The 25356-nt window shown below is 41.9% G+C and overlaps 1 protein-coding gene across 1 annotated transcript in view; it reads left to right on the top strand.

The window, feature by feature from the left end:
* Positions 1 to 25356, top strand: part of LOC145415347 (fat-like cadherin-related tumor suppressor homolog) — a 394573-nt gene that overhangs the window by 188307 nt on the left and 180910 nt on the right. The window contains exons 9-10 of the mRNA XM_080284623.1: positions 3571 to 3821; positions 4560 to 4704. Coding sequence (XP_080140749.1) covers positions 3571 to 3821; positions 4560 to 4704 — 396 coding nt within the window. The remainder of the gene's footprint in view (positions 1 to 3570; positions 3822 to 4559; positions 4705 to 25356) is intronic.

Genomic DNA, 25356 nt, shown 5'->3' on the forward strand with positions numbered 1-25356 from the left:
CTATCAGATTTATAGCTGTCAGATCTTGTAAGATATCACTTTGGATTTCTATTCTGTATTCCGGCAGGCTTTCCTTTTGTTATCCTGCAAAACAGGAACCTCATCATAAGTATGTATGAATTCAAATGTCGTTTCCTCAGTCCAAAGTACCTGGATATTATAGCTGAAAATTAGCGTGATAGTTACGGGCTACCATATGTCCACACGAGTGCAAACTAGCAGAGTGCAGCTGTCCTATAGTAATCATAATCTGTCTGACAGTTTCTTCTCATAATCATGACCACTTGATACTGTCGCTGTCGACAGTACTCTATACTGTACATGGGTGTTTACATCCATTTCGAATTAAAGATGCATAAGTTAGCTAAAGGCGACATGTGCTTATTTTCCGCATCGAGGAGAAAGCTAAACAAAACCTAATCTACGTCCAAACAGACCAAATTACAGCGGCCTTGTAAGAGTACTTTTCGAATGTAAATATCGAGTCACTTCAGTATGATAAATAACGAGACAGTTTCCAGCGGCTTAAATCCATATAAGTTTCTTAATCGTTCAACTAAAAAATAGATCGATATAATCAGCAGTTGAACTACTTCCCCCCTTTAGCAGCCTCAGTTAACCAAGCTCATCCCGTCCACTTCTCTCCACTTTCCAATTCATTGCCCTGTCCCACAAGAAATATTTCTGGAAAATAATCCCTGATGTCAACCTACATTTCACTGATACCAATTTACATACTCGTATAGTACAAACTCCCGTCGACACAGGATTCACATTCCATCATGCACCACCACCCACATTATCCCAGTCAGTACAACCCACTCCTTCATCCGCCCTTCTTATATTATTACCCATTCCCCCCTCCAGACTTCCAAGAAATTTTTAAATCATGTTTGTCGGGCTGCAGTGCACAACTTCACTGGGTATAAGCTTCTTCATCCGTCCTGCCCCACCACCAGCCATCATCTAAACAAGTCACTTCTCTCAGTTACGCTTTTTTCACCTCATTTTTCCTCCTATTAAAGTTATATATATATATATATATATATATATATATATATATATATATATATATATATATAGATATATATATATATATATATATATATATAGATATATATATACGAAGCCATTGCCTGCATATGGCTATATCATGACTATATTAAAGATGTATAAACTTTTTATGCTTGACCATCAACACTCAGTAGACGTACCTGGATCCGACAGACAATAAGTCCATAAATTCTTTCGTGAATAGGGGCTGTTCCAGCTAACGTCAAATTATTTTATTTACCTGAGAGTAAGCATAGGAGACTGAAGGTGTTAATACCTCCACCACTTACTCCCTCATTGTTGGGACAGCAGTAGCACACTGTTCCTACAAGCCAGATGCTGAGAGTGAGTCATAAAATCTTGATATTATTATATAAAAGTCAAATGCACAAGCTAGGGGTTGCTTGACAGTATAATTATTTACTCTCTTGAGTTATAGAACACATTGTATATGTTTTTCTCACTAACGGCAGGGGATTTTCTTTAATTCAGGAGAAACTCCTTGGGCTCAGAGGTTTAAAAACATTGTCCATTAACAAAACTGTGTTGACCGTAGCACTTACAGGCTACCCCGACGCAGTCTTGGCTGAATGAATCGTCTAGCGTCAGCAGGGATAGAATACTAGTGTTGCATTGACCATGAGAAGGGTTATCGTACAAATATTAGCACTCCCAGGCTCTATGACTCTCAGCTGACTAAAATCATCAGGCGTTAACTGGAGTAAAACAGAAATGGCCCGACCATGAGAGAGGCTTAGTTGGACCAGAACTGACGGAACTGGTCTGAATTACTGGGACTAGACCCTCACGTGGCTGAGATTATGTGAATGGTTCTAAGTGGTTCTGAGTGGATCTCAAGTTGCTTGAAGGACTCGAACTTATTCTAACTTGACAAGAAATACTTGAAATTGAATAAAACAGGCCTCAGTAGTTTTGATGGACTGAGTGAAATTAAAGCTGTTTAAAGGTCCTGATTGATCCTGAATTTATTTAATTTAACTTAATATAACCCAGCTTGACCTGAGTGACCTGACTGAAGTTACTTTTGCGTGAGTGAGTATGAATGTATGGAGGACTGTGAGGAGCATGAAGGATAGATATTTATTGTCCATTACTATACCTGATTAGCCTGAACTGGCCTGATCAAACCTGTGACCTGACTTGACCTGACCAGAACTGACCTAACGGCGTGAATGATACTACATGAATCTAAACATACCTAACTGAACCAAACCGTGCTTAAAAACACATCACACCAACTGGACTTGAATACATGAAGTGAGTGTGTGCAATACTGTGCATCCAGGCAGCCTGAATGAACTTTGCTGGAATTGTGATGACATGAACCTGATTTAACAGAATCTTAATAACCTAAACTGACCAGGATTAGCATGATTTGAGAACAACATCAACAGCAATACCATCAACAACACTAGCAGCAAAACCAACAACACTGACAGCAACAACAATGGCACAATACCAATGTTCACGAGAATATTTTAGCAAAGTTTACAGCAGCCGAGGATCACAACAACAAATTACATGGGGCAATGCTGTCAACATAATCACAACATTCTCTGAATGACTGTCTGGCAGGCGTAACTCAAATGCAACCATAACTAGAAAGCAATCAGAGAGTACATACCTCCGCCAATGCCATTGCCATTAAAAAGGATCCGGTTCCGGATGCTTGGAGATACTGTGTGGAATACATATGATCCGGATCCGCCCCCAAATTTAATCAATTTTTCCATGACCCATGGCTCATTCTTCCGCAAAATTAAATGAAATTCATTGAGAACTTTTGGAGATATTAAACACAGGACCCGGATCCCCCCCCAAATTTAACAAATTCTTTCTTGGCCCAGGGCCCACCCATCCAATAAATTTCATATGAATTCACTGAGAACCTTTGGAGATATCGTCTGAACAAACAAACAGACAAACAAACATGGGTGATTACATGCCGGTAATTTCCTCCAACTTCTTTGGCGGGGGTAATGAAAAGGAAAAAAAAAATTTGCTGATGATGATTTCGCCCGTGAAGTTGAACCATTATTCCAGAAGCTAAAATGTTGCGTGCATGTGCGTGTGGCTCATTGCAGTCGGCATGATGTCGATAGTTCTCCCATTTTCGTAGTGTTTCTTGCCATGCATTTTGTATTCTACTGCACCCTATCCTTAAGTAGGAAAATAATTCTGGATAATGATGGTCAGTGATTTTAACAGTCCAGGTGTTGGCTATACTGGTTTCGAAGGTGTTGTGTTTTAACTGTTAGAGTTCAGTGCCTTAGTGTATGAAGCCATTGTCAGTGAAGACGGCAGTCCAAAAGAGTACTAGAGTTGTCCATACTGTGAGAAGGCTAATGGTGACAATATTAACATTCCTATGCTGCTTGGACACATTCTTAGTGGTATAATATATGGCCTTAGCAGTAGTACTCGTATAATACACGAGAAGATACGACCATGACAGGACTAAAAAATGCTGGATTCTTCCCTGTGTCTTCCGTACAGGTGGTGGTGACGGTGGTGACGGTGGGAGGGGTGGAGCAGCGGCCAGTGTTCAGCGCCCCTGTGTACGAGGGTAGTGTCAGAGAGGATGCGGCTCCGGGTTCCAGCGTGCTTACCCTCCAGTGCCGCCTGCCGAACCACCCACCCTCCACACTCTACTACACCCTTCACCACACCCACGCCCTAGCATCAGCCTCGCTATTCACCCTTGATTCCTCCTCTGGCACTCTGAAAATTGCCCAGCCTCTTGACAGGTACAGCTCTGTTGGGTTGGGTTTTTATGTAACTTGGTGTTTGTAACATTTTTGTTTTGTCTGATTTTAAATTTTATTCTCTACTACAAGGAGAGTTTGTTTGCACCCCTGTTTGTTTGTTGGTATATTAGTTTGTTTGATTGTTAGCAGGATTACTCAAAAACTAAGGGAGAGCTTTGGACCAAATTTGATGGGTAGATGCCCATGTCCCAGGGAACAGTCGATTAACTTTTGGGACCGACCCGGATTGTATACAGATTCTGGATCCAGAAAGCATTTTTTGTGAAACTCTAATCAGTGATGAGAAAACCTAACACATGTATGAAGAGTGGTTTGGAAATTACGTTGTCCTTGTCGGAGAGATGCGCTCCACTGAATACCCCCTTAGTTTTTTACTCTGTTTGGAGTTATATAAACATTAGACAGGAATATGGAATGCCTGAAGGCCTGGATTAGTGAAGATGTAACAGTTGATTTGAAGAAGGCTGTGACTGTACACAGTAAGTAAATAACTATTTTGTACTGTATTACATGTTTTGAGGGCATATATGTCTGCAGTGAACTAATTTTGTAATTGTGTGTGTGTGTGTGGGTGTGTGTGTGTGGGTGTGGGTGTGGGTGTGTGTGTGGGTGTGTGTGTGTGTGAGAGAGAGAGAGAGAGAGAGAGAGAGAGAGAGTATAGTCACAAGATACCTTTTATACCTTTCACATTTAGATATCCTGATGATATTACATCAGGGAGGTGAGTGGCGTGCACGAATTGACTGTCAGCTGCCGGACCCAGGGGCGGCGAGAGGTGGCTGACTTCTCCCGGGTGAGGGTGACTGTGATTGACACCAACGACCACGACCCCACCTTCCTTGAGTCCATGTTCTCCGTCAAGGTTAGTGTCCAGTACCCCTAGTCTTGCCTTCAGGTCGGTATTTTTTCGTGCTCATTATTTCCTCCTGGTCATTCTTTTCCCGAGGCCATATTCTTAATCTTAAACAACTTCAGTCCTCATCCTCGAGACCATGACATCCTTCAGGGGTAGTTCTTAGAGCATCCACTGGATTGAAAGGGCTCATCCACGATGCTGAATTAATCACAACAAAAAGCATGCTAATTTTCTGCAGCTGAAACACGTAATAAATTGAGATGTGCTTCCGTAATGATGTGCTACAAAGCGTTTCTTATTGAGGTTGCCATTTTCACAGACGTCGAGGCCTTTACGATATGACTGATAGTTTCTTTGATCAGTATCCAGACTTTTAAACCAAATAGTTTCGATAACTACCCGTATATGTCTTGACTGTTGCTTTATGTGTAATTAATACGGATACCGTATGAAGGCCCTGGATTATAAACGTCAATATGTAAGTAGAAAGTAGTATACGGTTAAGGTGGCAGGGAAAGAGGGGGAGGAGGAGATGGAGGATGAGACGGAACAGTGAGGTGGAGAGGTATACAACTGAGGGTGGTGTGAGCTGGGATAGGCTATTATAATAGCAGAGATTTGGGTGACACGGAGAAAATTTATTTATAGACACCCACTCCGGCATTACTGTAAGGCTTCTAGCAAAAATGCAGATGTATGACAGTAGGAAAAAAATAAAGTAGGTACCTTAATATTTCGTCAGACTACTAGTGTCTGTTGCATATCCACAATAACTGCCGCCCACCTAGCGAGCAACACACTAAGTGGATCGATGCTGATAAGTTCTTGTATGTGACGACCCCACCGCACACTGCCTGTGGAGCAAGCCGATCTGAATCTTGGTAGGAGGGGAAGTTGTGTGCCGAACTTCCTATCTTCCCTAATTCATGGCCAGATAGGGATAAGAGATCATTGTTATTGATCTTTCTGTTAAATCTGAGCGTGGGACATGGGGCTGCAGAAATAATGATGATGAGGTAATATCCTTGGCGAGAGAAAAGGAGAGGAGGAGGAAATGTAGAAAGATATACAGTAGAGAAGAGACATGGGATAAATGGAGTGAGGACAGGAAGGAGAGATTGAGGACAGAGGGAGAGAGTGAATAAAGGAAGGAGAAAGGATGAAGACAGAGGAAGTGTGAATAGGAAGGAGAGAGGTTAGGGATAGAGGAAGTGAGGATAGGCAGGAGAAGGGTTGATAAAAACATGAGCACTTATAATTGTAAACTAAAGAAAAAGAACAGTAGGGTAGTAAGATGAAGCAGGGGCAGAGATGAGAAATGCATCAGAGAAGAGAGCGGAGGAATAAGGGCAAAAGGAAACGATGAGAATTAAGAGAGGAAGATGGGAAGTATAAATGTAGATTAGATGAAGATGCAGACTTAGATTTGTGCTGTACACCGCACGAGGATCATGAAGGCAGGCAATCATCTTTTCCAGTGTCCCTCCTTCCCTAGAATATGACCCGCAATAGCCAGTTCATGAGGTGAGGAGGGTAAGAGGGGAGGGACAGCTGGGGAGGGAGTGGGAACCGGGAAGTGGGTGCCTGAGGGAGAGAAAGGCAGGGATATTGGTGGGGAGTGACGCGAAGAATACATGGGATGGGGAAGCAAGAGCGGAAAGAGAGAGAGAGGGGAGGGGGAGAAAGGGGAGAGAAGAGAGAGGGAGAAAGGGGAGAGAAGAGAGAGGGGAGGAAGAGGGATGTGAAGGCAGAAGTACATGGAGGAGGCAGAAGGTTGGGAAGAGAGAGGGAAAGGAGAAGGGGGAGAGAAGAGAGAAGGGAGGAGGAGGAGGAGTGAGGAGAGAAGGAAGGGAGAAGAAGGAGAGAAGAGAGAGGGAAGTGAAGTGAGAGGAGGTAAGACAAGGGTAGGTAGGAGAGAAGGAGGAGGAGAATGGGAAATGGAGAGGGAAAGGGAAAGAGAAGAGAAATGAGAAGGAGGGAAGAAAGGCTAAAGAGGAGGAGGCAAGAGAGAAGGGTAAAGGTGGACAAGAGGCAAGGAGAGGAGGAGGAAATAAATGAGGGTGATAAAAGGCGACGAAATGTAAGGAAGGAAGTGGAAGAAGAGGAGGGGAGGGAGTGAGGAAGTCAGAACGAGAGAAAAAGAGAGAGGTTGGTGAAAGGGAAGACGTAAAGAGAGTAATGGTAAATAAGGAGAGACAGAGAACGACGGTGAAAAAGAAGGCGGTGGCTCAATCGGTAGAGAGTTGGCCTGTAGTCCTGACGGACCCGGGTTCAAATCCCGCTGAGGCAGGGAACAGTTTAAGGATTTGAATTTCATAAAATCAGACTTAATGAAAAGGAAAAGGGGAGAGAGAAGTATGTGGTAACCATAGGGGTATTTGCCTTCTTAGTGTGACTGGTAAAATATATGGTAGAATACTCATTGATAGGGTTAGGCATATGACAGAGGAGCTAGTTGGAGAAGAACAAGGGGGATTTAGGAAGGGAAAAGGGTGTGTAGATCAGATATATGTTCTAAGATGTTTAGTGGAGAAGTATCTAGAGAAGGGAAGGAAAGTGTATGCTGCCTTCATGGACTTGGAGAAAGCTTATGACAGAATAGATAGGCAAGGTATGTGGAAGGTATTAAGAATATATGGAGTGGAGGGGAAATTGTTGAGTGCTGTGAAGAGTATGTACGAGGGAGCTAGGGCTGCGGTGCGAGTGGATGGTGAGCTGAGTGAGTTCTTTGATCTCAATGTGGGACTGAAACAGGGGTGTGTAATGTCTCCATGGCTGTTTAATATATATATGGATGGGGTTGTAAAGGAGGTACAAGGTAGGGTAGTGGATGTGGGGGTGGCCCTAATGAATGAGGGTGAGATTTGGAAGCTTCCGGTGTTGCTGTTTGCTGATGATACAGTATTGTTGAGTGAAGATGAATGGGAGTTGCAAGGTTTGGTGAATGAATTTGGGACAGTGTGTAGGAGGAGGAAGCTGAAAGTTAATGGAAACAAAAGTAAAGTTATGGTGTTTGAAAGGAATGAAGTCACAGAGTGTGCAGTGAGGTTGGATGGTGAGGATATGGAGAATGTGAGTGCATTCAAGTACTTGGGTAGTGTGATGAGTAAGGATGGAACTTTGGGGGATGAAGTACGTGAAAGGGTACAGCAGGGAAGAAAGGTTGTTGGTACACTGAAAGCAGTGATGAGAAATAGGGAGGTGAGTATGGAAGTTAAGAAGTCACTGCATGATGGTATTGTGATCCCTACCCTGACGTATGGAAGCGAGGCGTGGACATTGCAAGAGGGGAACAAGTCAAGAGTGAGAGCAGTGGAAATGAGTTACTTGAGAGGAGCATGTGGAGTGACGTGGAGGGACAGGTTGACGAATGAAGAAGTGAAGGAACGTTGTGGGGTAGATGTGGATGTGGTTGAAAAGATTAGGAGAAATACACTGAGGTGGTTTGGACATGTGGAGAGAATGGAGAATGAAAGACTGACTAAGAGGGTGTATGTAGGTGAGGTGGAGGGAGGGAGAGGGAGGGGTAGACCGAGGATGAGGTGGAGGGATGGAGTTGAGAGGTATATGAGGGAGGGGGGGGTGAGTTGGGGAGAGGGGAGTCAAATGGTGGGTGACAGAGTGACTTGGAGGCGTTTTGTTTGCGGCCACCCTTTGCGGGATTAGGGCGTCGGGCTATAGATAGATAGATAGATAGATAGACTTAATGATCTGCCAGAAGACCCGCCGACGTCATAAGAATACCCCCGCTAATACCAATACACCAGTCCTGTATGAGACAGCCCTAGCATGTATTCAGTATGGACGGTGGGTGTTAGCGCCGAAGTGGTGACATGTAGAGGTGTGCGGTACGTAGGAGGATTACTGGACTTTGAAAGCAGGCTGTGAAGCCTATGCCCAGAGTCGGTCACATAAAAAAAAAAAAAATAAAGACAAGACATGAGGTCGCGAAAGAGAGCATGGAGATCGAGAGAAAGCTTGGAGGTGGAGAGAAAACTTGGAGGTGGAGAGAAAGCTTGGAAGTGGAGAAAAAGCATGGAGGTGGAAGAATGCTAGGAGGAAAGAAATTTTAGAGGGTGAGAGAAAGCTAACGTGAGAGGAAAGTTGGAGATTAAGAGAACTGATAGACGCTGAGAGAAAGCTTGAAGGCAGAAGTAAGAAGATGGAGTGAGAGCTTAAAAGTTAAAGCCTGAAAGTTAAGAGAAAGCTTGGAAGTGTAGGAAGTTTGGAGTTTCGGAAAGATGAGAGAGAAAGCTTAGAGATGGTTAGAACGTGGAGGGCAAGCGAACACTTGAAGGTGGAAAGAAAGCTTAAAGATTGAGAGAAACTGGGGGGATGAGAGAAAACTTGGAGAAGAAGCATACTGGTTCTAGGAAACTTTGAGGGCGAGAAAAAACCTGGAGGTGGAATGAGAGCTTGGAAGTAAAAACTTGGAGAATGAGACAAATTTTGAAAGCTGAAGGAAATCTAGGAGGTTAAGAGAAACCAAGACAGCTTGGAAACTAATTGAAAGCTTGCAGATTAAGAGAATGGTTGGAGGCTGTGAGAAAACTTGGATGGTAGGAGAAGGCTTAAGATAAAACTTGGAGGTTGTGAGAAACTTTGGAGGTTAAGAGAAAGCTTGGAGGTCAAAAATCAACTAGAAGGAAAGCTTGGAAGTTAAGAGAAAGGTCAAAAGTTAAGAGCAAAGCTGAAGAGTAAGAGAAAGGTTGGAAGTTACAATAAAGCTTGAAAGAAGAATAAAAGCGTGGAGTTTGAAAAAGTCTTGGAGGATGAGAGAAACCTTATGGACTGAAAAAGAGTTTGTACAGGCGAGATATAACTTGGTGATTGAAATATTGGAGAGTGGGAGATGGCTTGGAGGTTGAGAGAAAGCTTGGATTTTGAGACAACTTTGAGGATGAGAGCTTTGGGACGGAGAGAATGCTTGAAGGTTGAGCGGAAGTTTGTAGGATGAGAGGAAGGTAGGAAGTTGAGAATCTGGCTGGGAGAAAGTCTGAAAATAGTGAGAAAGCTTGAAGAATGAGAGAAAGAGGTTGAAGGAAAGCTTGGAGGCTGAGTAAGTTTGGTGGGTGAGAGGAAGTTTGGAGGATGAGAAAGCTTGGAGGGAGAGGAAACTTCGTGATAGAGAGCGAACTTGGAGTTAGAGTGAAAGCTTGGAAGTTCAGAAAAAGCTTAGAGGTGGAGAAACTGCTTGGCGGTTGTTAGAGAGAGAGAGAGAGAGAGAGAAAGAGAGAGGTGGTGGGAGTTGGAGAGAAAGAGAACAGGGAGGCAATGGAGTAATTTTAGGAGGGAGGGAAAGCCTAGAGAATGGGAGAGGAGGGAGGAGAGAGGAATGAGATGGGTGGGAGGATCACCTGGGTAAGGCAGTAACACAGCTCTTGGCTGGAGTGTGCGCGCGCGCACACACACACACACACACACACACACACACACACACACACACACACACACACACACACACACACACACACACACACACACACACACACACACACACACACACACACACACACACACACACACACACACACAAGCATCGTCCGCATTTCATTGCTATACCTAATACTAAAATTGATCACACTGTCGTACAGAAACTGTCTTTGCTTCCACACTTATAATTCTGTTGTTTACTGCTGTTTATAGAAGCCCGACACTTTGTCTTTGCTGTATTCGTTTATTAAATTCATAGTGTTTTCCACCCATACATCCTAAGACATTCCTAAATATTAAACCATACTCATATTCTCCATATTGTATTCCTTATTTTCACACCACGCTTTGTGTTCATGGCAATATTAACAACCAGTACGAGTATTTTGTCCTTTTGCCAAATGGACAGCAAAAACTAAATATTTTCCCAATGTATCTGCCGCTAAGGCTAACTCAAGAAAAACGAGATGAAGAAGAATGAAATTAATACCAATCAACTGCACGAGGCTATTAAAGTAGACAATTAGCTTCTGTAGAATCCCAGTCTTCCTCTAAAATTCAACCTGCAGTACCCGTTGTTACACACAGGCCGCCATATGCAGTGCTGGGTGAACACGAAAAAAGTGGAAATATACGTCGTCCAAGATTTTCACCGGCCCAATGATAACCGTGATATTGTGAGCGCTGATGGAGGTGGAGTCATTCAGGTTACAGAGGGACACACAACATCGTGGCCGTCAAAACATCTAGCCCGGCTTTTCGCTTGGCAGCATTTTTTTTTCCAATGCAAGGAGAAAGGAACCAATGGCTAGAAACCCGAAATTATTGTTCCTTCCCCAAAAATCTATCTATCTATCTATATACCTAGGCTGCTTCCCCCAAGGATAAATACATAAATACATCAGAGGAAATTTAAGATTCACTCATTTCGAGATGCCTAGAAACATTACTTATGAAAGACAGGTGGTCAAAGCCAGAAGTAAATACAGACTGAGGAAGACAGTTCCATAGTTGACCTGTTGCGTATATGAAGGACTGGAAGTAAAGGTTAATGCATGCAGGGGAGAGCTGGACAGAAAGGGATGATAGTTTGTTGCCAGACGGATGCTCCTCACCCGCCGTAATGGAGTAGGGTTGCAAGCAGACACTTCAGAGGATCAGTGACCATTAAAGTGACGACAGAAAAAATGATGCCACAGTGCGGCGAAGAGAGAGGGAGGTTGAAGGGAGTCAGTAAGAGGATGAGAATTTGATGAGACGAAATGCCTTTGACTCCACCCCTGAGAAGGGTTGTGTGTTGGGAACCGCCCCCCCCCCCCCCCCACACACACACGCACACACACACACAAATGAAAGTTGTACGATATAAAGTTATCACACTCATATAACACTATGTTCGAGCTAAACTCGTAATACGTATCCGTATTCGTTTTTAATTTTCGGGTCTGGCTGTGATACAAAAATTTGCATTAATTGTTAACTTCTGCCACAGCTGGTGCACCAGCCAGGGAATTGATCAGTGTTGTTCACTCTGCATGACCACTGACAACTGAAAAAAATATATATTGTCATTATAAAACCTGCACGCAGCCATGGATTGCCGAGCCACAATCTAATAGGCTTGAAATTCAGTACCATGCAAAACTTAATGTTCTCGGGCGTAAACTCGCCCTAATATATTAAGTTAATTTGGCTGATGGTGGCAGCAACGATCTATTCACCTTATGTAGTGCTAGCTTCAGGTGACTGTTATGAGTGATATGCCACATGGGTTCCTGCAGTACAGCACACACACACACACACACACACACACACACACACACACACACACACACACACACACACACACACACACACACACACACACACACACACACACACACACACACACACACAGTACCGCTTTGAATGTTTACTACAGAACAGCCAATAGACGCCTGTTGATGTAATGGGTTATGGTGCTCCAGCCGCATGTGGCCCATTAGCGTTCAGTTCCAGTGGATAGTTACTGCTAACGAAGGAATGTTTGGTCACCCTCTCGTTAGAAGCCTGGCCTACTGTAAAATATGCACTGTGCTCCTGATGAGGTGGTAATGGATGGCACGGTACAGAATTGGGTAAAGAGTGGATGAATGGATGGACCTTCAGGTGCAAGTATACCTGTTCAGATATCAGTGTGGGTGTAGCATGTCCATAGGCTGATATAGGCTAGATGTGTTTATAATATGGGGTAAAGAACAAGCTAAGTTTATACAGGACCAGTACCTTCACACACGGCCATCATGATCGAACTTGAGTACTGGAGTATATTCAGCTTAGGACAGACAATTCAAGCTGAGGGATTTAAATACAACCATCATTAACCCCTTCACTACCATGTGAATCTATAAAGCAATAAATGATCTCGTTGCAGCATATTTAGCTTCAGAATCACAGCATTGTACAGAAAACATTAATGAGTTCTGTACGCTGCACTTAAGTTACATTCGACTAGTTAATGCTCACTGTGTTTATGGCACTGAGCATTGTTTATGGGTGATTTACTTTATCCTTTCCCCTCCCCCTCTATTGTTGTGTCGCCCTCCCCTCCACTATAATGTCTTTTCTTTTTTAACCATAACAGACGATTTTATTCAGTGATTTATTCAATATTAGTAAACAAGGGGTTCGTTTTGGTTGTATATAAAACTTCTAGTTCGAAGTGTTCTCTAAGGCGAATCAAATTGTCTGGAGGTAATGATAGCAAATTGTAAAATACATCATGGTAGTTAGGAGACTGAACAGCGTTGACGATCTTGCATGAATAATAAATAAATAATTAAATAAATAATGAAAGTAAGTCAGTAAGTTTGTTAGTAATAAAGAAAGAAAGAAAAAAGAAATTTCTCGTGTCACTTAGGAGACCCCAATCCACTTTTCATTTTATAGCTGTCGTGACGCGTCTAACACCTAGGCCATCATGCAACAGGCTGCCTCTTCATAGCAAAAGTGAGAAGGAAGATGTCGATTTTGTTTTGCAAGTACAGTCAGGGACAAAAGGTCGTCTAGTATTTCATCTCATCTACTCACTTTTGCCTCCTACTTAATATTCTAAAGTTGAGAGAGGCTTGGTATGTTTCTCTTCTCACTGATGGTACTCTTAAATAGGATGCGTCAGGCAGGAAAGTGATGGACATGTTGAAGTGTGATTTAAACTTAGTGCATTCGTGGTCGAATATATATTTCTGATTGTGCATGCGGTAAAAAGTAGTCCTCTATTAGCACTATTTATTGAACATTTTGTCGCCAGAGACGTCTTCCCGATTAATGAAAGCGCTTTTCGTTAGCTAAAATAAAATGGCTAAAAGGTTTAACGCACGTCGCGTAGTTAAAGGAATGAGGCAAACAACGCTTTATTACTCCCGCTCGAGAGGAGGTGTTATGTTTTGCTTGTGTGTGTGTGTGTGTGTGTGTGTGTGTGTGTGTGTGTGTGTGTGTGAACAGTGTAATTCAATTTTAATCCGATTATTACCCATCGCAGAGGAAAGCTTGAGGGACAACCAAGGGGTTCACCGATTGTTTACAGAACAATAAAAGTCAGTGTCATATGGCTAACTCAAAGTATGACCTAGCTAGGTCGGCTTAATACATTTATAATTCGATTCAGACCCAACGTGGTGGAAAGGTTTAGAGAAAGGCAAGAACGAAACGATTTGATTTTGAGAACACTTATCAATGGTCGGGATCACAAAGCAACATGAAAGTTCGACCTAGAAGAACAAATAACTTAAACAGCTCTGATTTAGACCAAATTTGGTGGAACAGTTGCGGGTCAACCAAAGGATTGACTTACTTATTTATTTTTTATAGGGCAGTAGGCCCGAAATGACATTTTTTTTTTTTTTTCCGTCCAAATTTTTTGAAATGTTTCACGGTAGTGCAAGGACAAAAGAATTCAGTTTTGAGGATAATCAGTCAAAGGTCAAGGTCAAAGAGAAAGGTCACAGGCCAGGGTGATATGCCAAGGTCAGTTCAAACAGTTTTGATTAGATCTGAACGAAACTTGGTGGAAGGGTTCATAAATTCGATTTCCAGAGCAATCGGTAGTAGAAGATCTCAAGGCAGTTAAATGTTCGGCCCTAAAACGAACCAGTGGGTGTGGATGATGCTCCATCTTAGTGATTCTTTTTGTATTTGAAATTTTGGCCTTATATTCAGTCAGGGTGTATTACTATTCCAACACATGATACCACGACAGTACAGGACAAGCTCACCTGAGTTTGTTGATTATACATGTCATACACCCAAACCCATAACATCATCTCTGCCTGTCTCTCTCTCTCTCTCTCTCTCTCTCTCTCTCTCTCTCTCTCTCTCTTCTCTTCTCTTCTCTTCCGTTCCCTTCTCCCCCACACCCTCGCAGGCTAGGAGTGATGGTCGGTGGGGCTGGTGGTAATGGACGGGTGGTAATGCTTTTTGCTTAATTAGAGCGCCAGTCCGCCACGCTGAGACCGCAAACTGGGTGTAGAGTGCTTTGTAGAGTTACTGGGCTGGGAAAGTGATGGTAAGTGCTGTATTTATCAGGGAGTCTAACCAGATTTTACCATGGAACCTCTGTAGTTAGTCTCATGAATCACTTTGAACGTATTTTTTACGCTCTTATGCAATTCTAATCCATTCCAAATTAAGACTACATTTGGCCACGACTAACTCCCCTTCGCACTTACCTCTACCACGGTACTTCACTCTAACTCTGTCTCTTGTAATTACACTGGATTCCATATTAGAGGTGTACTTACTGGTGGTGGTGTAGTAAGGGAGGGTGGGCAGGTGTGGAAGGGTGTGAGTCGTGGCCAATTGTAATTCTCGTGGGGAATGGACTCTAGCTTAGTTGTGTGGTATATGCCGGTAGTATCAGTGAAGAGAAAGGTATCGGTATATGCTGGGTATTTATGAAAGATGCTAACCAGTTTTTACCGTTCAGAACATTCAGTGTCAGTGAATTATTAATAGAAAGCGCATTGTTTGGTCGTATTTTTCATCTTATGCGCTCTTCATTAGTTGTGAAATGTTTGCTAGCCGTACGAGTGAAGCAGTTTAAGCCCAGACTGTCCGCACGTAAAGACCAAGGAATCGTTTTTTTTTTTTTTTTTTTTTTTAAGTGTGCTAACCACCTTTTACGATGCCAGGCTTCCATATGTGAAACGAATTATCCCTGAACGTTTTGCATTTCTTACGTTGTTGCTTTGCAATTAATTCATGTTTGGTTTTGAAGTGCGTAGTAGCTGTTTTAGTGAAGCAAGCAGTTTTATATACAAATTATATCCCTTTAAGTTCGTAAACAAGGAGCCAAACTGTTCATGTAAGCCTAGTAACTGGGAGGGGAGTGTGCTATATGGGGATATCCCGGTAGGCATGTGGTGGCAGGTGTGAGAGGCGGATATTACTACCTGCACTGACTGCCTCCACTGCCTGTAACGTTGATTTCCGGTGAGTCTTGTTCTTGGGGACAATAAAGACTTCGTAAAATCAGGTCCTTCGGGATTTGTGTTCTTTATGAGTAAGTGGATGTTTAAGACAGAGGTTTGACATCAGCGTTGGAAAGCAGCAAGGGTGTGTGATGTTGCCATGACTGGTTGCCGGACCCTCCAGGGACTGGCTTACTATCAGCTTTAATTCCAAGTCAGTTAAATTAACCAGGAGTGTGTCACTCATTTCAACTTTCGCCAGCCAGTTCCGTGCAGCATCACCAATGCAGTCTACACTGTCGTACCTAAATAGTAGACCTGTCATGTGAACATCGTCTTTAGAACCTCGCTCTAAATAGCTTTGCCGTACGGGAAAAAAAAAAAAATCGTTTTTGTTGGGCTTCGAGATATAAATTTCAAGAGAGGAGACTTAGGTAACAATCAAAACTCCATTAGAACTACACATATTTCAGGGAAGTAGACATATAAACGAGGTAGTATTCTTTTACTCCTTTAGAACTACGCATAAAATCATGCCTATAGGAAGGATGAAAGTCAGAATGGAAGGAAGGAGAAAGAGGCTCTTGACAGAGTGAAGTTCTACTGACGCTCAGTTGCCGTATGAAAAAATGTAACTAAAAATGTGAACCAAACTTGTACTGCATATCACACACACACACACACACACACACACACACACACGCTCAGGTTGCGAAAAGTTTCACTGACGAAGTGGGTGGTTACTGTCCCCCTTGAGCAAGGGGACGGGTGTGTGCATGTGTGAAGGTCACAGCCTTGCCCTTAGATCGGACTATATGAGCTCTCAGCTCCCTTCCGGGAGGGTAAAAGCTGACGATCACGACCATCAAAGTGATCCTGACCGACCCGGTGAATTACACACACACACACACACACACACAGTCTCTCTCTCTCTCTCTCTCTCTCTCTCTCTCTCTCTCTCTCTCTCTCTCTCTCTCTCTCTCCCACGTATGGTTTTAGAACTGAGAGTAGTTGCATTAACTGCTCTTCGCCCTCTCCGTCAGACACTGCACCAGATCCTGTTTCAGAAATCTGCCACTAAGTTCGTTTCCATTGCCCAGCTGTGATGCGGGGTAGGCACTAAAAAAGTAGCCAGTGCTTAATTTCTTTTTAAATTTCACACAGAGTAAAACACCACAAACATATTTTACTCATCAAATTTCTCAGTTGGAATGATATGATACAATGAAATTACAAAATGGGAGCCTTTTGATTATATATATGTGTCGGTTTACTCATCTCTGTAAGCTTAACATAGAGACAAAACCTAGGCAATTTTACTAGAACCATCTATAAAGCAAGATAACAGTGATTAAAGTACAATGTGTCATTCGTTAGTATTCACAATAGAAAATAGATAATTATGAAGCTGCAGATTTGGCAGAACCTTTCGATATGCTGTCCTGTCTGACGTACGACTTTTCATAACACTACTGTATCTGTTGGACGTCTGTACGATCTTAGCAGCCTGTCTAACATGAAATTTGTGTGTGCACTTGCTGACTGCACATCGGACTCTACAAAACTTGCCAAAAGCTATGCTTAAAAGGCTGGCGTGAAGGGATGGGCAAGATTCCCATCTCAAAAAAAGGAATCAAGGAGAAGAAAGCTGTGGGAAGACAGGTGCAGGCGACAACTCAGGTGGGGGGCCACGAGAAACCATGGAATCTGTTCGAGACATTTTCTGGAATGGGGTTAAAATGGACCATCTTTATCCCATCCTGACCCACAACTGTTCACCTACAAGTACTGGCCAAGTAAATAATGCAATGAGCAGTTGTTACGTGAGGCACAGACTTCACGTTGTCCTCCCATGTTGCAAGTCCATATGGGTTTGGAAATATAATTTCGTGTTCGCCTACGATAACTTTTCGCCTAACGATGCTGACTGTTTCCCCGTCTGTGGGTTCTGTTACTTGAACTAATTCTGGATTTTGCAAGGCATATTTCACCATCTGTTTGAGCTCGTCCTTGTTGTACCCCGAATATGGTACACCTCTTTCTTTGAGAAACTCTCGTAATTCTGGAACGGTCCATTCTTTTAAACGTATTACAAAGTTAATTTAGTCAACTACACCCAACTCCTCCCCGCACTCGGCTGTGGTTAAAGTGTCGTACCGTGTTGCCGTTTTGTATGATTAACATGGCTGATTCACTTACTAAGCGTTCGTTAAGTACATAGTTTTCAGTGGAACAGTTTACTTCTTTAAAGCATGCTAAAACACACATCAGAAGCCCTGAAGGTAATCTTCTCTTACTAATTGCACGCGATTTATTCAAATATATGTAAACAGACAACACACTATTTTAGTCCCAAGCTAAGATAGACTAAGATTCTTTGAAAGCCAGGTTATTCTTTCTTTACAGGTATATATTATGTATTCGTTTAATAGGAAAAAATATTCCTATAAATAGCAAGATTATTAGTGACTTAATATTAGGTACAGTTTCACAAGTCCTTAAAACCCTGCAAAAATATTTAATCGAGGCTGGGCGATGCTAGACCACCTGGTGGCAGACCTCTGAAACAGGGTTTGGTATAAATATTTGCATGTAGTTAGTCGCAGGACTCACACCTTTCCACTACGCAGATTTACTGACGTCACGCTTGAGACAGGGCATTCCTCCCATTTCTCCCCACCCACCATCTCCCTTGGGACCTCAGAGGGAGGCCTCAAGTCGCGGTGAGGTGCAGCTGTCTGTCATCCTCCATACCCACCCCTTCCACGCACAACTCTGTTCCCCACACACATTTCCTCAATTCAAATGATTGTTTAACCTCTCCCTTCTCATATTTAAAGGTACATGATTTACAAATAAACACAATATACTCTAATAGTGACATTTATTAGGATACATGGATATCATCTTGTTATAAATGATACCGGATGTTTATTGGTACTGCTACCGGTATTGACTATATGTTACTATGCAGGCTTCATTTCCTTAACTTCGACATCTTACTCTGCAGCTTTCGTGTCGAGTTAGCCAAATTTCTGTTTAATACCCGCATCCTGAAAAATACTCGGTATCGAACAAAAAGGCTAATTACTTCAGTAGGAAGAGACACATGCCTATATATTAGTACTGACAATGCCTTGCCAGTTGTCTTTTAAATTACCGTTGGTAAGGCTTAGGTTTTATGCTGGTTTTAAGCCACAGTATGTCAAATGTATATATTCCGCATATATCATAGAGAGAGAGAGAGAGAGAGAGAGAGAGAGAGAGAGAGAGAGAGAGAGAGAGAGAGAGACTGAGTAGATACCAAATCGTTAATTATAGATAACAAATCTCTTAATCCGAGCTATTAAATATATGTGAATGTATTTCATATACTCTTTGTGGCTTCATGTACATAAAAAGCTATATAGTTTTTACGAATTATTCACTCTTTGAGAACGAAAAGTGGCTGTATAAATCATTTCCAACGACCTGGCACCGTTGTTTTTGCGACCTGGAAGGGAGGGAGGGAGGGAAGGAAGGGGGGGGATGATAACATACTTCTTGCCAAACGCTTCCAGATGGAATTACTACGTTACGAACCTGCTTTAAACAAATACATTCTGCGATATACCGTACTTAATTTTCAACACTACTGCTTTCTTGCTAGGGTACTCAGTAATGGTTACCTACAGTACGTGGGTAGAACAAAATAATGGTGGGTAAATATGAATACTAGCAACTCATACTAGTGCGGTGGCCAGTTGCCTCAATTTATTTTACCTGGGCTGGTAAATGCAATGCACCACGTGCTTTTCCACATTTCTGCAAGCACTAACCCCGTGAGGGGCGATATACTGTACAGCTTATAAATAGCAAAGCCCACCATATACAAGGATATGAACCTACGCAGAGAGAGAGAGAGAGAGAGAGAGAGAGAGAGAGAGAGAGGAAGGGGAAGGGACTTAACATTTAATGAAGCTGATGGCAGATTCAGCGTTGGCAAGGCGTGCTCTTCAAAGCGTATTTGATTTTTTGGAATATGCAGTTTGAGAAGTTCATATTTTAGATTTCTTTTATAAGCACTTTGATCAAAGTGAAGGCTGCAGATGCGAGCAGTATTCGGATTAATTGTGTCTTTCCTCTTGCACAGATGAATCCACTTACGTCTAATCTCTCCATCTTTGGGGAAAATATGGAAAGTTATATCTCCACCTTTCTTCAGTAAAGAGTTACAGCCAAACAATGCACAATTGGTAGGCATTATTTCACTGGGCACATACAATGGAATAAAGTGCAGGTAACAGAGGTGACCTGTTTGGCGCCGTGACCTCTGAGCAACTGAGTCTACTTCTCACTATATGGCAACCCCTTCTCGGAAGACCTCACCTGGTATCTTCGCCATGACGTCATGCGCAAACGCGACGCGTTTTGGGGTCGGTATGGTTAGACCCTGTATGTATATGGGTCCTGGTTAGTCGAACCCCTTGGCGGGTTCAGCGTATATATATATATATATATATATATATATATATATATATATATATATATATATATATATATATATATATATATATATATATATATATATATATATATATATATATATATATATAAGGTTAAAATACTATGCTGTGAAAAGCAGAATGAAGATCGAAGTTAATACAAAAAGTAGAAATATATCAAATCTGTACTATGCAAACAATTCTGTACCTCTTGCAGTTTTGAAAAGGAAATGGCCAGACTGGTGCGGATGATAGTCGTTGATAGTGAGGGTGTTTGTCAAGGTGACGTGTTGGTAAACAGTGAGAAACAAACCTGTGACTCAGCTTATGTACGTCGGTGCAGTAATAATAATAATAATAATAAAATGAATAACAGTAGTAGTAGTAGTAGTAGTAGCAATAGTAGTAGTAGTAGTAGTAGTAGTAATAATAATAATAATAATAATAATAATAATAATAATAATAATAATAAACTAAAATTCTGAAATTGCTGAAATTGAAAGAACTCCACATCCAAGATGGAAATATTTTTGTTATTATTGTAGACCTATAATGATAGGACTTTTGATATGACTCAAAATATTTTACAGATTTTGACCTGTGTCCTTGAGGACAAGGTCAAGGTCAAGGTCATTCATACTATAACAATCATGTGCTCTCATGACCCACTACAGTTTGGTTATAATCGGCCAAATACTTTCCGATTTAGCATTCTCAGGGATGAGACGGCCATTTTGATTTTACTCAGTGTCTCAACAAGTATTTGTTGACTCCCAGACTTAGTACCCAGGTGCACCAGATGAATCCAGAGGGTGTTAGTGTGGCGCCAGTGCTAGGAAAGAGAAAATGGTACCAAAAGAAGCCTGCAAACAAGAGACATCACTACTGGAAATGTCAAATCTGTCTCGAACGGCCTTGAAATGCCAGCTTTCTAACTCTTCCCCCCCTCCCCCCCAAAAAATAATATCTGTTAAGAACTCCACGTACAGTACTGTGGAATTTTTAATAATAATAATAATAAAATAATAATAATAATAATAATAATAATAATAATAATAATAAAAGAAAGGTAATTGTGCATAGGAAGTGGAAAGTGGGAAGTATGTGGCTTACGAAGGAAAAGAAATTGATTTGGTTATGATACGAAGTTGAGGAGTGAGTATGGACGCTGAATGAGGATTGCATGAATGTTTTTTTGTGTCCACATTAACATAAGTGCGTGAAACTACGGTAAGGCATGACTGTGAAAAGAGTAAGAGTGGTAGAAGTGGGACCGCTTTGAAATATGTGTAGTGGATGGAGGGAGTGGGATAAGAAACTGTTTGATTTGCGAAGGATGTGGAGTAAAGAAGCTTATTAGTATCTGAATAGAGTGTGCTAGGAGAGTATAGGCATATAGTGAGAACAGATGATGGAAAGGAACTGAGGCGGATGTAGGTGAGTTTGAAGGCGGAAGTGGTAGGCCAAGAAGACAGTGGAATTATACGGTAAATTAATGTGTGAGGAATGGAGGTATGGAAATGAAAAAGGCGAGGCAGCTGACGAATGATAGAGTAGACTGAATACAGTATGTACGGAGAAACACATGGCATGGCTCTCTTTTGTTTGGTTCACGATCAGTGAGAACGTCCCTGACAGCTGTATGTGAAGAGCAAATAAAGAAAAACTAGAAAAAGTAGTGCAAATGGTTTGGCCTGTGAAGAAGAGCCAGAATACCGGGGGCCTGTATGATTTTATGACCGATTTCACTGCGAGTCCTATTGATAGCTCTTCCACTTTTACAGTTGTTCTTTCCTTGTTTCTTCATCATACTTTACGCCGTTCCTTAGGCGGGAAAGTCTGGTTAATGATGCTGGTGATAAAATATTCCCCTCTGTGTTGTTAAACCGTATGTGTAATAGCTTCGTTGGCATCAATAGCATACAAGAGGACAATAAAGTTAAAGAGCGGGGATATAGCCTAGTAGCCAAGGACACAAGGAACCTCTCTACTACCTCTTTATTCTCAGCCATTGGCATAAGGCTTTGGCAATGTATTTTATGATAATTACAATAACTGTGTCGATATTAAAGAGAATAAACAGCAAATGAATCATCGGATGTAGTACTCAGAGGTGGGAAGTAGGATCAGGCATTTATTATTCACATAATCCTTCTCAGGATTGACTGACTGGTTAATTTTTGTCTTTCATGCCTGGAAAAAGCCTGACCCCGGGCCTAACGTTCCTGATGGGGCAATAAAGGTGCAACGCGGTAAAGAGTAATGAAGAGAATCGTGTTGTGGTCTGATGTTACGGGTGAAGCAGTAATTCATAAGTTAGTATTGTAATATGTTAGTGTATGTGCTGCTGCTGGTAATAATATTTGATTGGAAGCTGTGTCAGTATAGATTCATGGCGCATAAAGATGTACTGGTGTTGTCAAATCATGATATATCAATGCAGTCAACGGAGGCTTATTGTGGTAGTGTCCATCTCTCACAGTACAGCGAATCGTTCGTATGGTAGAATTTATTGCATCATCAATAGTGTCTTGATATATCAGTGCCTTGAGGTGTTCAAATGGAATTATATCAACAATTCGGAAAATTCCGGTGAGGTTCCTTCGTGTGGTGGCAGTGCTATAACCGAGCGGCTACAATGACAGGTTATACAAACGTCCCTCAGCTCCCTCCCTATCCCTTTAAAGAAGGATAGAGGATTGTAGAACGACAGCAGTTTCAGCCTGCAGTTCACAGGCTTCACATTTTGCTTACCCTGAGATTGTAACACCTTTTAAACAACCAGTTTAATGTGAAGATACATCTTTGGCCCAACATATCATAAGAGGGTCCAAGTCAACCCGAAACTGCTGTATTTCTCATTCATCTACTCATTGATTGCGTCATCAGGAACGTATGGGTCATAGGCTAGGCTATTTAGTCCCAACATTTAAAGTCAGTGATCAGTAGCTTTCCCCCACCCTTTCCTTGGACGTAAACTTATATATATCATTCGGCTGGAGTGCTTTAGCCTATTAGGCCACTAGGAGTATATTTGGTTATATGTTTAACAAATAGCACAGTATGTGGTTTCCTGAACGGTAGGAAACCTTTGGCATGCCACTCGGTATAGAGCCACCTGAAGGCAAAGCTAATTTAAGTGAGTGAATAGTGGGGACTCTGATTATTGTTATATCTTATGACGAAATCTCTTCTTCATTTCATATTTTGGTAGTATTATCAGTGAAGTAGTTGTTTTAGAATTTTAGTAATCTTCAGTAATATGCATCATATTTCTTTTGTGATATAAAAACCAACAACAACAAAAAAAGGACACGGGAATCTGAGAACTCCTATTTATATGTCCAGCCACCAAACCAGATTCCGTATCACTGCCATATCTGAGCATAATGGGTGGGAGGGACCCAGAGCTGTGATGGGGGACTGGGAACATTACAAAATACGTCCATCATGCACACGGTTCCGGGCTTGGGCATCCGACTACGAATAATATAGTGGAGTGAGGTAAATAATATCCATTTCGCTTTCTATCATTACATCATGATATTAAGGCGGATCATGGGACATATTTATATATTTTTCCAGTTGGGGGTGTCTGATGGCCAAAGGATAGAAAACCATTTCATGTATTCATGTTCTTGCTAAAAATATTCTATGCTCAATAAAACTGACCAGCAAATACCCAGCTGCATCACGGCAGCACAAAGGTAATTATATCTCAATAATATAAACACGGTGACAATAAAGCTGAAGTGTTATGATTAAATTAACCAGTTGTTTACGTGTTATAAATCGGGGTCACATACATGCAGAGGGAGGTTGGCCTGTTGCTATTTCTGGGATGTGATGTTGATTATTATGGTATCAAGGCATGAGAAAGAGAGAGAGAGAGAGAGAGAGAGATTGGTAACTGAGGTGCATTAACCCACTTAACCCCCCCTGTGTTGGCGACATACATGTACATCGGCTTCTATATGTGTGGACAGTGCCAGCGACGTACATATGCGTTGGAGATTTGATATGTATGCCAAAATTTGAACATTCAAATTCGACGCCAAAAAAGTGGCCGGGATATTCCTGTGCCTATCTAGGCCTCACCCGCCAGGTATGAGTCATATATACCCAACAAGTAACTATGCTTGAATAGCATAGTTACTGATGAAGAAAATGCAGAACTTCTGCCTCTTCTCGCTCTGTGGCGGCAATGGGCTGTGAAGTCATTGGGCATTACTCTGAAGTTTTCAGCTGCCTGCTCAGGGAGAATTGACCTCAAAATCGACTTAAATGGCTTCTGTGAGTAGTATTATGGTTGTTCTCCATGTTTTCTCATCATTTTTAACCTATCTAGCAAAAAAAAAAAAAAAGGTCAAAAATTGGCCGGTATCATGGCTCCATGAGGGTCCAAAGGCTGCCAGCACACGGTGGATTCCATAATAACTTATTTTATCAGTCTTGCTATTGCCACCTGATTTATCTTTGGGAGAAGAGTCAGGTTGTGAGATGGTAGGTGAAGATTGTTTCGTTTTTTTTAAAATGCAAGGAAGAAGGAACCAAAGGCCGCAAGCTCGCAATTATTGTTCCTTCCAAGAGAAAAACAAAGTACAAGAGAGAGCCAAATTCAAGATCCAATCATTTCAACATGCCTGGACACACTGCGTTTGAATACTGGAGGTCATAGGAAGCAGGAAATACAGACAGAGGTAGACAGTTCCAGAGTTGACCTGTTGCATAAATGAAGGACTGGGAATAATGGTTAACTCTTGAATTAGAGAGTTGGACAGAAAAGGGATGAGAGTTTGCTGCTAGATGGGTGCTACACACCCGTCGTAGAGGTGGAGGAATGGATGCAGACAGTTCAGTGGAGCAGTGACCATTGAAGTAACGATAGAAAAGAGATAAAGATGCAACAGTGCGGCAAAGAGACAGACGTTGAAGGGAGTCAGTAAGAGGAGGAGAGTTAATGAGATGAAAAGCCTTTGACTCCATCCTATTGAGAAGAGCTGTATGTGGGGAGCCTCCCTGCACATGAGAGTTGTACTCCACACAGGGTGGATAAAACCCCTGTATAGAGTCAACAATTGTGCAGGGGTAAAGAAGAAACGAGGTTGGCTTAGGACACCTAATCTCTTAGATGCAGATTTTACAAGAGATGTATTATGATCATTCCAAGATAAATCCCGAGTAAATGAAACCCCAAGCATGTCCAAGGATGATGCAGGATTAAGCTGAATGTTATGAAACATTAGTGGGTATACCTGTGGAAGATTTTGTAAAAACTGAGTCTTAGATGCATT

Source organism: Coenobita brevimanus, chromosome 102 (assembly GCF_032717465.1).
Source record: "Coenobita brevimanus isolate Jiangsu-jjx chromosome 102, ASM3271746v2, whole genome shotgun sequence".
NCBI lineage: Eukaryota > Metazoa > Arthropoda > Malacostraca > Decapoda > Coenobitidae > Coenobita > Coenobita brevimanus.